The 12,669-nt window shown below is 39.8% G+C and overlaps 1 protein-coding gene across 1 annotated transcript in view; it reads left to right on the top strand.

The window, feature by feature from the left end:
• Positions 1 to 12,383, top strand: part of nyap2a (neuronal tyrosine-phosphorylated phosphoinositide-3-kinase adaptor 2a) — a 35,230-nt gene extending 22,847 nt beyond the window's left edge. Inside the window, exons 5-7 of the mRNA XM_028962145.1 lie at positions 2,729 to 2,920; positions 5,585 to 5,691; positions 7,468 to 12,383. Coding sequence (XP_028817978.1) covers positions 2,729 to 2,920; positions 5,585 to 5,691; positions 7,468 to 7,698 — 530 coding nt within the window. The 3' untranslated portion in view covers positions 7,699 to 12,383. The remainder of the gene's footprint in view (positions 1 to 2,728; positions 2,921 to 5,584; positions 5,692 to 7,467) is intronic.
• The last annotated feature ends 286 nt before the right edge of the window (positions 12,384 to 12,669 follow it).

The raw sequence follows: 12,669 nt of genomic DNA, 5'->3' as shown, positions 1-12,669 counted from the left end.
TCTAACCAGAACCAGGAAATTTGACCACATCACCCCAGTCTTACAATCACTGCACTGGTTACCCATCAAATTTAGGATTGACTACAAAATCCTACTTTTAACCTATAAAGCTCTAAATGGTCTCGCCCCACAGTACCTGAGTGAACTTTTGGTTCTTTACGAACTGCCACGCCCCCTTCGATCAATGGGTGCGGGGTCACTACTGGTACCAAAGGTGCAGAAGGTCACAGCTGGGAGCAGATCCTTCTCCTATAGAGCTCCGCAGTTGTGGAACGGCTTGCCTGTCAGTGTCCGGGATTCAGACACAGTCTCAGTGTTTAAATCCAATCTCAAAACCTATCTGTTTTCTCTGGCTTTTTGCTAAAGTCCTAGACCCTCATTTCACTTGATTTTGATGCGGTGTCAATTATAAAGTCCAGTTTATCACAGAGTCCCCCTGTTAGACACAGACAAAGTTAAATTCACCAGTTAGGCTGTCCTAGTTAGGGTACCGGGCCACTGTAGCACCAATATACCACTATTACCACATATTTCAGTATCGGTCGTACAGTGCAACCGTCTGCCGCTGCTTCTGTTTGTTTTTCTCCGAGACACGGAATCAAGCGCCCAGACTACTGACAGACCCCAGTGAAGAGACCAGCAAATAAATCCTGGTTCCTGACAACTGCTTTACAAGGACATACCATGAAACAAACCAGAGGGTCACCACAGCCACCACCACCGTTACAACTACAGCTTCAGGGATCTTCAAATGGACCAGTAACATCATTATGGACACGTAATCTAGACCATGACACTGGACTACATTCTGGACTTCTCCAACCCTAAAACTGTAGGACTTATTATTATATCATCCCCATCCCTGCACTGACACCATTTGCAGGCTCACTCTACCCTGGAAGGGGGTCCCTCTCTGTATCACTCCTTCCCAAGGTTTCTTCCTTTCTTTTTTTTCCTCTCTCTTCTAGTTTTTTTCGTGTGCAGAACGGTCAAGTGTGGGGGGTGTCAACTGTAGGGCCTGTCAAAGCCCACTGAGACATACTGTATGTGATTTTGGGCTATATAAGAAACCACCGGAACAAGAAACAAGAAGTGGTGGCCAAGCGGTTAAGGAAGTGGACCTGTAATCGGAAGGTTGCCGGTTCGATTCCCGAGCCGCCATGGTGCAACTGAGCAAAGCACCGTCCCCACACACTGCTCCCCGTGCACCTGTCATGGCTGCCCACTGCTCACCAAGGGTGATGGTTAAAAGCAGAGGACACATCACTCATTTTACAAAAAACACCAAGCACCAAGAAACACACTGTCACTTGCATCCCCAGTGGCTGGGTTTACATTCAGAACAAGAGCAATGAGCAAAAAAAAAAAAAGTACTGGTAGAGTACTCATTTCGACATAGAGAACCCTCTCTCTCTCTCTTTCTCTTTCTCTCTCACACACACACACACACACACTTGCGGGCAGAAATAATTGAAAAGCTTTCATCTGTTAGTAAAGCAATTTCCTTGATGCTGTGTGAGCGCGCTGAAGACATGATGAATGTGTGCTGAAATGTAGCCCTGCAAAGACAGAGCAGGAGTTACAGAGCCAGACACATGGAGGAAAGTGGGGTCTGAAGGATGAAGGTGTTGAAAGAGAAGAGAGAAAAACAGCAAAATGGGATTTGGTTCCTCACAAGCTGTTAGTACCAGAATTTCAAAGGAAATGTTTTGTTGCTTAATTAGGTCCTTCATTAATGAAGTGATGTGAGCAGTGCTGCCAGCATCTGCCAGAGGTAGAATAGCTTGAGAATTCAGCAGAAGTCACCATCTAATATCCCTATATATCACATTATATGCATATTCATTAAAATATTAAAAGATTTTAATTTGGCATAAACTCATTGGCTGATGATATGAACGTTCCATGAATTAAAATGAATAGAACAGAACATACAATTGTAATCTCACTCAATGAGTACTATAAATGAAGAGACAGCCCACTCCAATATTCCTAAAAATCAGGTTCAGGTCTATATTTATAATAAAAATCTGTATTAAGTGTAAACCTTGCAGGCATTTTAAATCATCACATGAAAATGCTATTTGTGCAGGATTTTTTTTTATGGAACTGTGTTTAGTGACTGGTGGATTTCAGAGTTCTGACCAGATTAGTGGCTAATCTGCCAATGTCAGATCTACTGTGACACCCAGTGGACGTTCAGCTGAACTGCTTCTCATTGTGTATGTTTCTGACCCTGTTCTGTTTGTCCAGCGGAGATATTAATTTTGCTACATACTGTGAGTGTGTGTGTGTGTGTGTGTGTGTGTGCACGTGTGTGTGTGTCTGTGACAACCAAACATCAAAGCCGAGAGAACTATCACAAATTAGCACTTTTAAATGGTGACATCAGTGAAAAGAAACACCCCTAAATTTATAATTAAGGAAAAGAGGGAGATCTGTTATTCTAGGTGATAAACTATGAGTGTAAATCAACCAGTATTCGATGTTCTTAAGTAGGGTGCTCTTTCCTTTAGATGTTTGTATGTCTTCAAATTTTTGGGAATTATTTAACAACGGTTAACAATAAAGTGACTGGTTAAGACACTAGTTCTTCTTATCCCAGATATTCTTATATAGCATACCAGTCTTTATCTATTTTGTCCGCATGTCCAGAAGACATGAATTTCTCACCATGAATACACACCCATTTCCTTTGTATTTATTTGTTTTTCCTCCATCACTGCAGGTGAGAAGGGGCGCAGTCACAGCAGCGATCGCAAAGAGCGCGCCCACTCTGCCTCTAGCCGCGACTCTCCCCAGTCCACGCCCGCAGAGTGGGACAGCCAGCAAGGACAATCAGCCACACCCACAGCGACACCCGTTCGTATGGGGCGATCCTCCATCAGTCCAACCACCATGCTGGGAGGAGGAGCATCAGGTGAGCAGAGTGAAAAATAAACTCCCCTACATTTACCATTTTCATGAATTAAATAAGACACCTGAAATATATGTGTTTAGGCTTTCAATCACAAATCGAGTATTTAAAGACTTTGGACCACTGGCATTTCTAACTTATATTGTGTCCTATGTGAACCTACCTTTAGGTATAAGAATGTATACATACATTACTTCTGTAAAACCGTAGAGAATAGTAAAAACACTCTCTACACACAAAAGCACTGTATTCAAACAACTTCAACTTGATGTTACCTGGCAGAAAGAGGCATGGCACAATGGAGGTTAAAAGTTTCTAATTTGTTAATACCAGTAAATTATTATTGCAGTTACATGTCAATATTGTGTGTAAAAAAGGTACCAATGTTACAGAGAAAACCAAAATGAAAGACAGGAGGAAAAGATAGAAAAAAGACAGAAAAGCCTGAACCAAGCTTCAGAGACATCACCTGATGGGTAGAAAAATGGGTAGAGAGAAGACTCAGGAGCTGGAAGGCCCAGTTCCCAATGGAAAAGAAGATGAAAAGAAGAGCCCAGCTACCACAAGTGAACATCCTTTATACATTTGACCTACAGGAAGTTGTCACAGACCAATCAGAGTTTGTTGTTTCTGTCTTGTCCCGCCCCCAGTGCCCCGTCTGGGGCAGACAAAGGCAGGGCAGGGTATCGCAAAAACCCGTGGCTGGGATTTCACACCTCTTGCCATTTGACAAAGATATGGAAAACGGAGGTGTTGAACCTCTACGCAAAACAAAGGTGCAGAAACGTCATGGCCCTGCAACGTCCCATCTTACACTTCATACCATGCATATTACTATATGACCTCACATTATAGATTTGGGATGTACTGAAATACATGAATGGACAATACATAGTTTTAATTCTGTTAATTGTGTGTTCTGCTAAATAATATCATTCCGATACTTTATTCATGTAATCACTGACATGCCAGTTGCACAACTGCATTATCTGGTGCATCCTATATTTTGGTCTCTCACTTTTGTTTTTATTTGTATCTCTACCATCTTGTTTAATAATGAGACAACATGATACGTAAATGCTGGTCATGTGACAATAATCATAGCAAAATAAATCATGTAATATATTTGATGAATAAAAGTGAGGTTAAATATGGTTTACAAGATAAGAACTATACTATAAAGCAAATTGCAAAAAAAAAGAAAGCAAAATACATGCTATATATTTATATAGTATATATGTAGTACTATATACTATAAATGTCTCTTATTTTTCGTTTACTAAAACGAGTCGAGACATTATTTCCTATCATTTAATTGAATTTTTATTTATTTTTTTATTACAGTTTCTTGTATCTCCCATCTGTTCACACAGATGACATCACTTCCGCAAAAGGCAATTGTAGCATTAATTAGATTTCAGGATACTTGTGATGGTTTAGCAGATGATTGCGAGATGAATGGCGAAGCGTCTTTTGGATGCACTTTCTTTACAATGAAGTGGAAAAGAGAAAAAAAAAGTGTGTCGAAAAAAACCTGGAACAAATGGACTAAATTTAAGGTCTAATCCACTGAAACTTGACTAGACTAAAATGAGTATGGATGTGACTTAAATGACAGCTTCACACAAAGGCTGGTCTAAAATTATAATTAAGACAACCTACACTAGCAAGCCAGACCTTTCATGTTTTTAACTATTTATTTCTGCATATTTGGAAGAGATGAGAATATTTTATGTGACAATAGTGAACATTGTTCATATTCTAACTCTTATTTACCTTTGCTGAAATACAAGTGTTGATGTGCTGCTAATTGTAGAAAAAAGTGCTACTCAGTGTCTGTGACAGTTTCCGCAAGGTACAACAGGTACGACAGATGAAGAAATTAAGTTTCTAATTTAGTCATTTCAGACACAGTATGTTCACAGGGTGTTCCAGGTATACAGTGGTAAGGATAGAAACCGATTAGCCTGTGTCTTGGTGTTCAGGGATCATTGAAGGGCTGAAGGCTGGACTAGTATGAATCCACATCAGAGCTACTGTAGCACCAACTGGTAAAACATACAGAAAAGTGCCACAATACACAACTCACAGAGATCAGCTGCAGCTGCAGACTGGTCAAAGCGGCCAAGTTACATAAACACCACCATCAGAACTGCATCATTGAGCAACACTGTTATATTATAAGATGCTACCTGTTCTTATAATACAGTGGGTACGGAAAGTATTCAGACCCCCTTAAATTTTTCACTTGTTGACGTTTTTGCAGATTTATTAACAAAGAAAAACTTAAATATCGCATGGTCCTAAGTATTCAGAACTCAGTCTTTAATAGAAGCGCCCTTTTGATTTAATACATTCATGAGTCTTTTTGTGAAAGATGCAACAAGTTCTTTACACCTGAATTTGGGGATCCATATTCTGTATCTATGTATTAGTGACAAGTGATGTGACAATAAACAATTTGATCTGAGCCTGATAAACTTCACCCCTTTCATGTGTTTTAATTTAATCAGTTCTGAAAATGGATTACCAAATAAAATTAGAACTTAGAATTGCAACTGATCATTTTGCAATATAAAATAAAGAGCAAAATTGATTTATTTGCGGACTGATCATCTGACGAACCCTGAATATTGTTTAAATAATAATATTGTCTCTGTTCTTTAGAACCGAAGGTGGTTTGTAAGCTTGGTCGTTCTGCTTCCACATCAGGAGTCCCCTCGCCAGCAGGGACCCCGCAGAGACATGCGTCCCTGGACCCGCTCGCCAGTCAGGTACCGTCTCCCTGCCTGCCTGATTAAGTACAAGTGCGAGTGGAGGCTCATATGTGTGTGTCTGACCTTTCACCTTTGAACTTGTGACCATGTTAACCTCTGGCCTTTGTGTGTAGTGTTTTTGTTTCCTTGTTCATTTGTTCTTGGTAAAATGGCTTTTCTTTTTGATCAGGGCAGCTTGAACCTGGTTCTGTGTTCTATTTTTTCTGTAATATGCAATATGGCCAAAAGCATGTATACCTAGCCCAACACCCATAAATGCTTGTTGATTAGCCCTTCTTCAAAAGATTAATGCCGAGCTGATCCTGTTCTGTACACTTGTTACAATGATACAACTCAAAATGTATAGGGGTTGTCCACATTCTTTTGGCTATATAATGAATGTCAGATTATGGGTATCTGTAAATCACATATATACAAACATCAAACATCTTTTAACAGCCACTTCAAAATGGAAATAACCCTTTAACCTCTTCATTGTAATGCTAACCTTCTCATACTTACTAACAAGCATTCAGGTTTGCAAATCAATGAGAAACCATTCTCAAAATCTGCCTTCTCTGCTTTCACTAGGCCACCCCTAAAGCTGTGATCTGATCAGACATTTTAAACAGATAAAAAAGCTTCACTGTGGTTCATATTCCAATGAATTCTTATAATGTTAATATAAAACCTCAAAGTTCCTTGCATCAGTAATTTCCATGAACAAACATTAACAATGGTTGTTAATGGAACATTCATACTAACGTACCCACTTACTTACCATAAGTAACCTACATTTTGTACTTCATGGCATTACACTGCGACTTGGTGTATTTGACAGTCCACTTTTAACTCTTTTCTCTGGCTCCCTAAAATATATGAATTCAAAGAGATTTAAAACCACTATGAAACGAAAAACAATCACTTTTTATGTAAATATTAATTATCATCAAATAATCAGTGTGTATCTACAGATGTCAATGTATGTTAAATATTAATATTTCTGTAAACCCCTATTATTAATACCACACTTCAGCTGCCATGTTAAGATACTAAACATATCTTACTGAATAAGATACTAAATAAATGTTCAAAAAAAGACGTTTGATGTATGTATATACTTGGTTGCTGCATATGCTTTGTGTGTGGTCTTCTTATTGATGACCTGTCCTTTGCCTCTTTTGTCCATGTATGTCGCTATATGAACAAGTTTTTATTTTTCATATGGTTTTGTATTGGCTGAAAGACAGCCTTTTCTCATTCTGCTGAAAACACCACTGAAACTGGGGAGAGGATTCAACTACACACACATACACTCCTGTAATCCCATGTCTAAATCTGTGGCCTTTATGTATTACTTCCATAAAACCCTACACACACACACACACACACACACACATCTCACTCTCTAGTTCAGTGGCTAGATTTGATACTAACCAATTGAACTCCTCTGAAAGCCAGATGGATTTATTTAAATCTGACACTAACCCCAATGTGGAGAATAAAACCTTGTTAAATCTGTTTGCTTTTTCTGTGCACGTTTATGTTGTGTGTGTGTGTGTGTGTGTGTGTGTGTGTGTGTGTGTGTGTGTGTGTGTGTGTGTGTGTGACACTGTCAGTAGAACATGGGTGAAATCAAGTGTGTGTGAATGACACAAAGGAAAAAAATCTTTCCCACACAATTTCTCATTGGTGTTCATAAATGTTATTTTATAAATATGTAGTCATCATACACATATGCACACACACACCAGAAGGAGAACCAACATCATCTGCCCCCGACTCCACCTCCAGATCCCACCATTTGGCTTGGCCTGCGGCGACAGCACCATGATGGAGATGATTGAGAAGAAGCGCACGCTGTGCATGGAGATTAAGGCCCGCCACCGACCTCTGGACAAGGGCCTCTGTAAGCAGGAGAGCATGCCCATCTTACCCAGCTGGAAGAAGTCAAACGGGGGCAAGAAGTACGGGCCTCCCCCTTACTCCACCCAGACTACCGTCTTCTGGGACACTGCGATCTGATTTCATGGCATAATCCCAATTATGGCAACAAACGCACACCTGCACAAGTCTGAGAGATATTCCATGTCAGGACATACCCACTTCACTGAGGGGTGTGGCCAAAGCTGTCCTGCAGCCAATAAAAGCGTAGAAAGGGGCAGGACCATTGTAGCAAAATATGTTTAAAGGCAATCTCCTTGGTTTCTTATTGTTGTTTATACTTAATATTTTTGTATGGGAATTATTGTCTTAAATATTAAATATGCTAAGCACTAAAATAGATATTTTATAATCAAAGAAAAATATAGAGGTTATGCGATAATTGTAGATTAAATTATGTTTTTTTTTTGGTGGGGGGTCATTTAAAAAAAAAAAAAACATTGCAGTGACACTTGTTTGTGAAGAAAAAAAATCTCTGTGGTGAAATATGTTGAGCCTATTTCAGTCAGTGCACAGATGTTTTGTATATGAGAAAGGATGTTAAATATAATTTTTTTCATATGTGGATTTAAAAGAAGAAGCACTATTTTAAACAACGAAGTATATTTTGGCATGTTGCATCAGATGTTGGTTGGGAAGTCGCTGTTGGATGCTGCCGTGGTCTCTGTGCGAGGTAGAGGGTGGTCTTTCCCTTGCTTTAAACACACGTGCACACAAACACGTAGTCATATCAGCTAACCAAGGCCAAACTACTGGTGCTGTTCCCCGTTCAGGTAGCACTTAGCTGCTTTGCCCCAGCCTTTGTAAAACTGTTGTAGGTCTGACTGAAGCTGGCATGCAGGGCTCATGGGTTGAGTGCTGCTTGAGCTTCAACATGAGGTTTACATGCGAGACTAACACTCGTGGCTTTGATGCATATTTCATGCATATTTGAATACATCTGTGCAGGTGGTTATTAAGGAACAGTTCATTCAAGGTCAAAGGTCTTCTTTTCTAACTTCTCCTCACATGTGGAATTAAATATGTCCACATGCAAGCATAATTTACAGAAAGTGCATAGACTGTACATGGTCACTGTGCCATTAGCAAAAACAACACCAATCAATGGTATAAATGGTATAAACACATCTAAAAGCCATAATTGTTAGGTGGCATAAGTCTGTGTTTTTGAAGAAGTAGCCCACTAACTTTGATGGGCAAAAACGCTGGTGGGCTAAACTTTACCTAAATGCATTTCGATAGATTCAGTCCGAAAAAATCTAAATGAAATACTTCATATGACAATTTTGTCTTCTTAAACATCCTCATGAATCAGATACCAATGGTTTCAGTTAATCTACTGTATTACTTTTTTGTGGGCAAACCTTGTTTTCACCTCACACTGCATGAACCTCATGCTGAAAACAGACATGAATCGTTATGATACATTGAGTTCACTGGTCACCCGAAAGGCACCAGTGACAGATAGCAAATTTTAATTTAAAGTGGAATTTTGGTTTGTATGTGAAGTATGAGTGTGAAGTATGTATAAGGACCTTAAAATAGAGGCATTTCAACAGGGGTGATAAAGCTTTGGATTTTCCATTGCCTGTGCCAGGCCAATGCATCCAGATCAACCTGGTCTCAGTCTCAGTCAGCCTCAGCAGCAGAGTCATTAAGAGCCATATACTGTATAAAGCATACTTCCTGTTTACAGTGCACCAAATGACGTCAAAAAAAAAAAAAAAAAAAAACGAGGCAAGATGCTGAGGCAAGAGGAGATGGTGGGACATTTTGTTTGAATGGGTGTGGAGCTGTAGTCAAAATAGAACATGTTGTGGAACATGGGTCATGGTCGTTGGACTTGACCTAATTTGCCAGTCTCATTGAATGATGATTGGCTGGCTTCCCTGCAGCTGGTTGTCAGTGTTCAGAGGGACCAAAATCTCTACATCCCAATACATTTCCCATAATCCTTTTTGTTGTTGTTGATGTTGATCATGGCAAAAATATTTTTCTGGTGATTCACATCTGATCTCCTCTCTCATGCCAGCCTCCCACTACATATGTCTGCTGTGAGTGTGATTTTGAAAACATGGGCGCAGTAGTGCTCTGATATCTTCCAACCCTTTACCTGCCAGTTCAATCAAAATTGTAAGATATGATGTATATGCAACTAGGTTTTCTGCTCCAAAGCTGTATGATGATCCTTCTGTAGTCGTTTAATGTGCAAAGCTCTTGTATTGTCTTTCTTTTTTCAATCTGGTGTGTACCCTGACAATTTCTCAGGCACGCCAAGTCATAGTTAAATATGAAAAATTGTTTAATGAGGGTGTGGTGGAAAGCTGGCATTGATCATGAAGCTTTTAAGCAAAAGAAAGTCCTGTCGAAGAAGAAAAATTCCTACTGTGTGTTTTTCCAGGCCGGTCCTGTAACTGTGGTGTCCCACGCCAGCCACTGACACACTGCTGTGTCCAGGTTTTTATACTTTTGTAGGCAAGGGACTCACCTTGGCAAATGACAGGCAAACGAGTGATGTAGAATGCTCAGGGGCGTTGACACTTTTCCAAATGAGATGAAATGAACTCACCAAACTCTGCGGCACTTCATCTGTATGACACTTTAGCACACTGTACCACCCCCCCTTCCCACACACACACACACACACACATACACCTACATATAGGCACTGTAAATGAAGTGTAAACGTTAACTGATACGTACTTGCTGTTGGCCAGTAGACAAATTGGACGTGTTGCCTTGGAGACCAGGGTTCACTGTGACTTAAGAATGGATGTCAAATCTGAGAGCAGGAGGAGGGAAGGGCCAGGGTCAAAGGTTGTATAAGACATGTGGTTATTAATGCAATTCTTTGCCAGTATCACCATACATTCAAAGCATAAAGAAACTAAATATGTCTGCTATCACATTAAATTATTATATATATTTTTTTACTTTAACAAGGAATCCTGTGGGTAGAAGCAGGGGACCTGGTTCATTACTGATATACAGTAAAGTTGAAAGTGAGTGGCCTGGGGACTAAATCTCAGGTTCATTTTTTGACGGAATAAAAATGTTTGCATGAAAAAATGCTGTTACAAATGCTGATGGAAATACTGTTATTTATTCTCTTAATAGGAAAATGTTTTAAAATGTTATTTATTGTGGCTGAAAGAAACATGTTCCAGCATTTTTTCTCAAAAGAATTGTATTTATTTATTTATCTGTTCTTGTCTGTTCCTTGTACTGTACATTGAGTTTGGTGAGGAAAGATCATTTGTTTTATTCCAGGTCTGGGGATTTGGACATTAGCTTTGTCTTTGCCGGGCCTCAACACTTCATGACTATTCTCACCTCTGGTTCTGTTTGGTTCATTGATCCGCATTCATTCTGCCCAACGCTTTCTCAGTTATGGAAAGGTGGTTGCACCTTGATGTCTTTATGGCCACTACAAAGGATTCTGAATAAAACCTGAAATTATTAAGAATATCTAAATTGGTGCTAGATTTAATTTATGGTTCTGATATTGAAGAATCACTTTTACCTACAGAAACATCGTATTTGTAAACTTATGATAATTTGCTTTCCTTCTTGCCATAAAATAGAAATCCAAGTGCTGCCAGTTTGAAAAGAAAGTGTATGGGCTTTTTTAGCTACTACCCCACAATTGTGACAACACTAGAAAGCCCAGGTTGTCCCACTGGCAATGCAGTTAACCTCAAGTAGGTTGCTTCCATGGTGCTTGATTTAAAAGGTGTCAATTCTGTCTCTTACATAGGAAGAAAAAGAATGCCTATGTCTTAGGAGGATGCTCAGAATGTTCAACAAAGACATACAGAATGGACACAGCCATTTACAGGAACTGGGAGGTTTTGAGGGCTCCCATAGCCCAGGAAGTATGGCAAATGTAAAGACCCTTTATTAAAAGAGATCTGTGGGGGTGGGAGAAGGGTGGGTTACATCATCGTAGTATAAAAGTTAACACCACAGAATCAATTCACTTGTTGTGCTGATGCAGCCATCTTCCCCTCTCCCACTGTCTGCGTGGTTCTATGCGCTATGCGGTTCTATGCGTATTAGTGCTTGCTAATGTGGGTGGCACTTATGATATATTTGTTCTTGATTTTTACTGGAATGTTTATGACTGAGGGAAAGGGGGTGGGGGGCTAAAGGAACAACCTCAGATGCAAGAGGTTTATATTAAGTTGTCGTGAATAAACGAATATGGAATTATTCTAATGTGGTGCTGCACACATACACACACACACACACACACACACAAGCGATACCGTGGAGAGGAAATGTAATTTGTAGTATGTCTTCACTCTATCTTTCTGTGTTCCATATGTTACAGTTAGCTGTGGAGAACAATGCAGTTCTGCAGAATGTTCATCCTGTGTGAAACAGTTCTGGGGCGATGTTTACACGTAGAGTTCTGGGAGTAAAAAGCGGAACAGCAGTTTGCACTACATCACACATTCTGGCTATTTGTTTGAAACCAAAATGTCCGAAGAAAATGTTTTTCAGTTGAACTTGAAGAGCCCTTATTAGGAAAGATTATACATGGAAGCAACGTAAAGAAGAGAAAGCAGGTGTTGGTGTGTATATATGATGTGTCACACTGTTGGCCTCGTACCTCACGCACAGTGACGTCACTGTCTTCGTCTTTCTTGCACTGGGAGGGTCTGAGTGTTTATTTTCTCAAGGTGTTCAGAAAGAAGAGATTAAGAGACTATGCTTACTGTAGCACTGCATTTTTTTTGGGGAGAAATAAATATGTTTTTGCAGCTCAATGTCTGGGGTCTCTGACTGGCAAACCCTCACCCTTAGATCAGTTGGATTTTTCCTGTCCCTGTCTCTGTCTTGCCGCACATCTGGCTCTATATGCACTGTTTTTAACCTGGTACTAAGTACAGGGCTTGTTCACTAGTCTTCACTAGTCTAAGGTCAAAGGATTTAGATCAATAAATATATAAAACATCTAGTGCTCTCTCTCTATCTCTCTCTCTCTCTCTCTCTCTCTTTCTCTCACTGTGTCTAGCCTAGTAGGTAACACACACGCCTTACTAACAT

This window comes from Denticeps clupeoides, chromosome 19 (assembly GCF_900700375.1).
Source record: "Denticeps clupeoides chromosome 19, fDenClu1.1, whole genome shotgun sequence".
NCBI lineage: Eukaryota > Metazoa > Chordata > Actinopteri > Clupeiformes > Denticipitidae > Denticeps > Denticeps clupeoides.
This window is presented reverse-complemented; position numbering and strand designations above follow the sequence as displayed.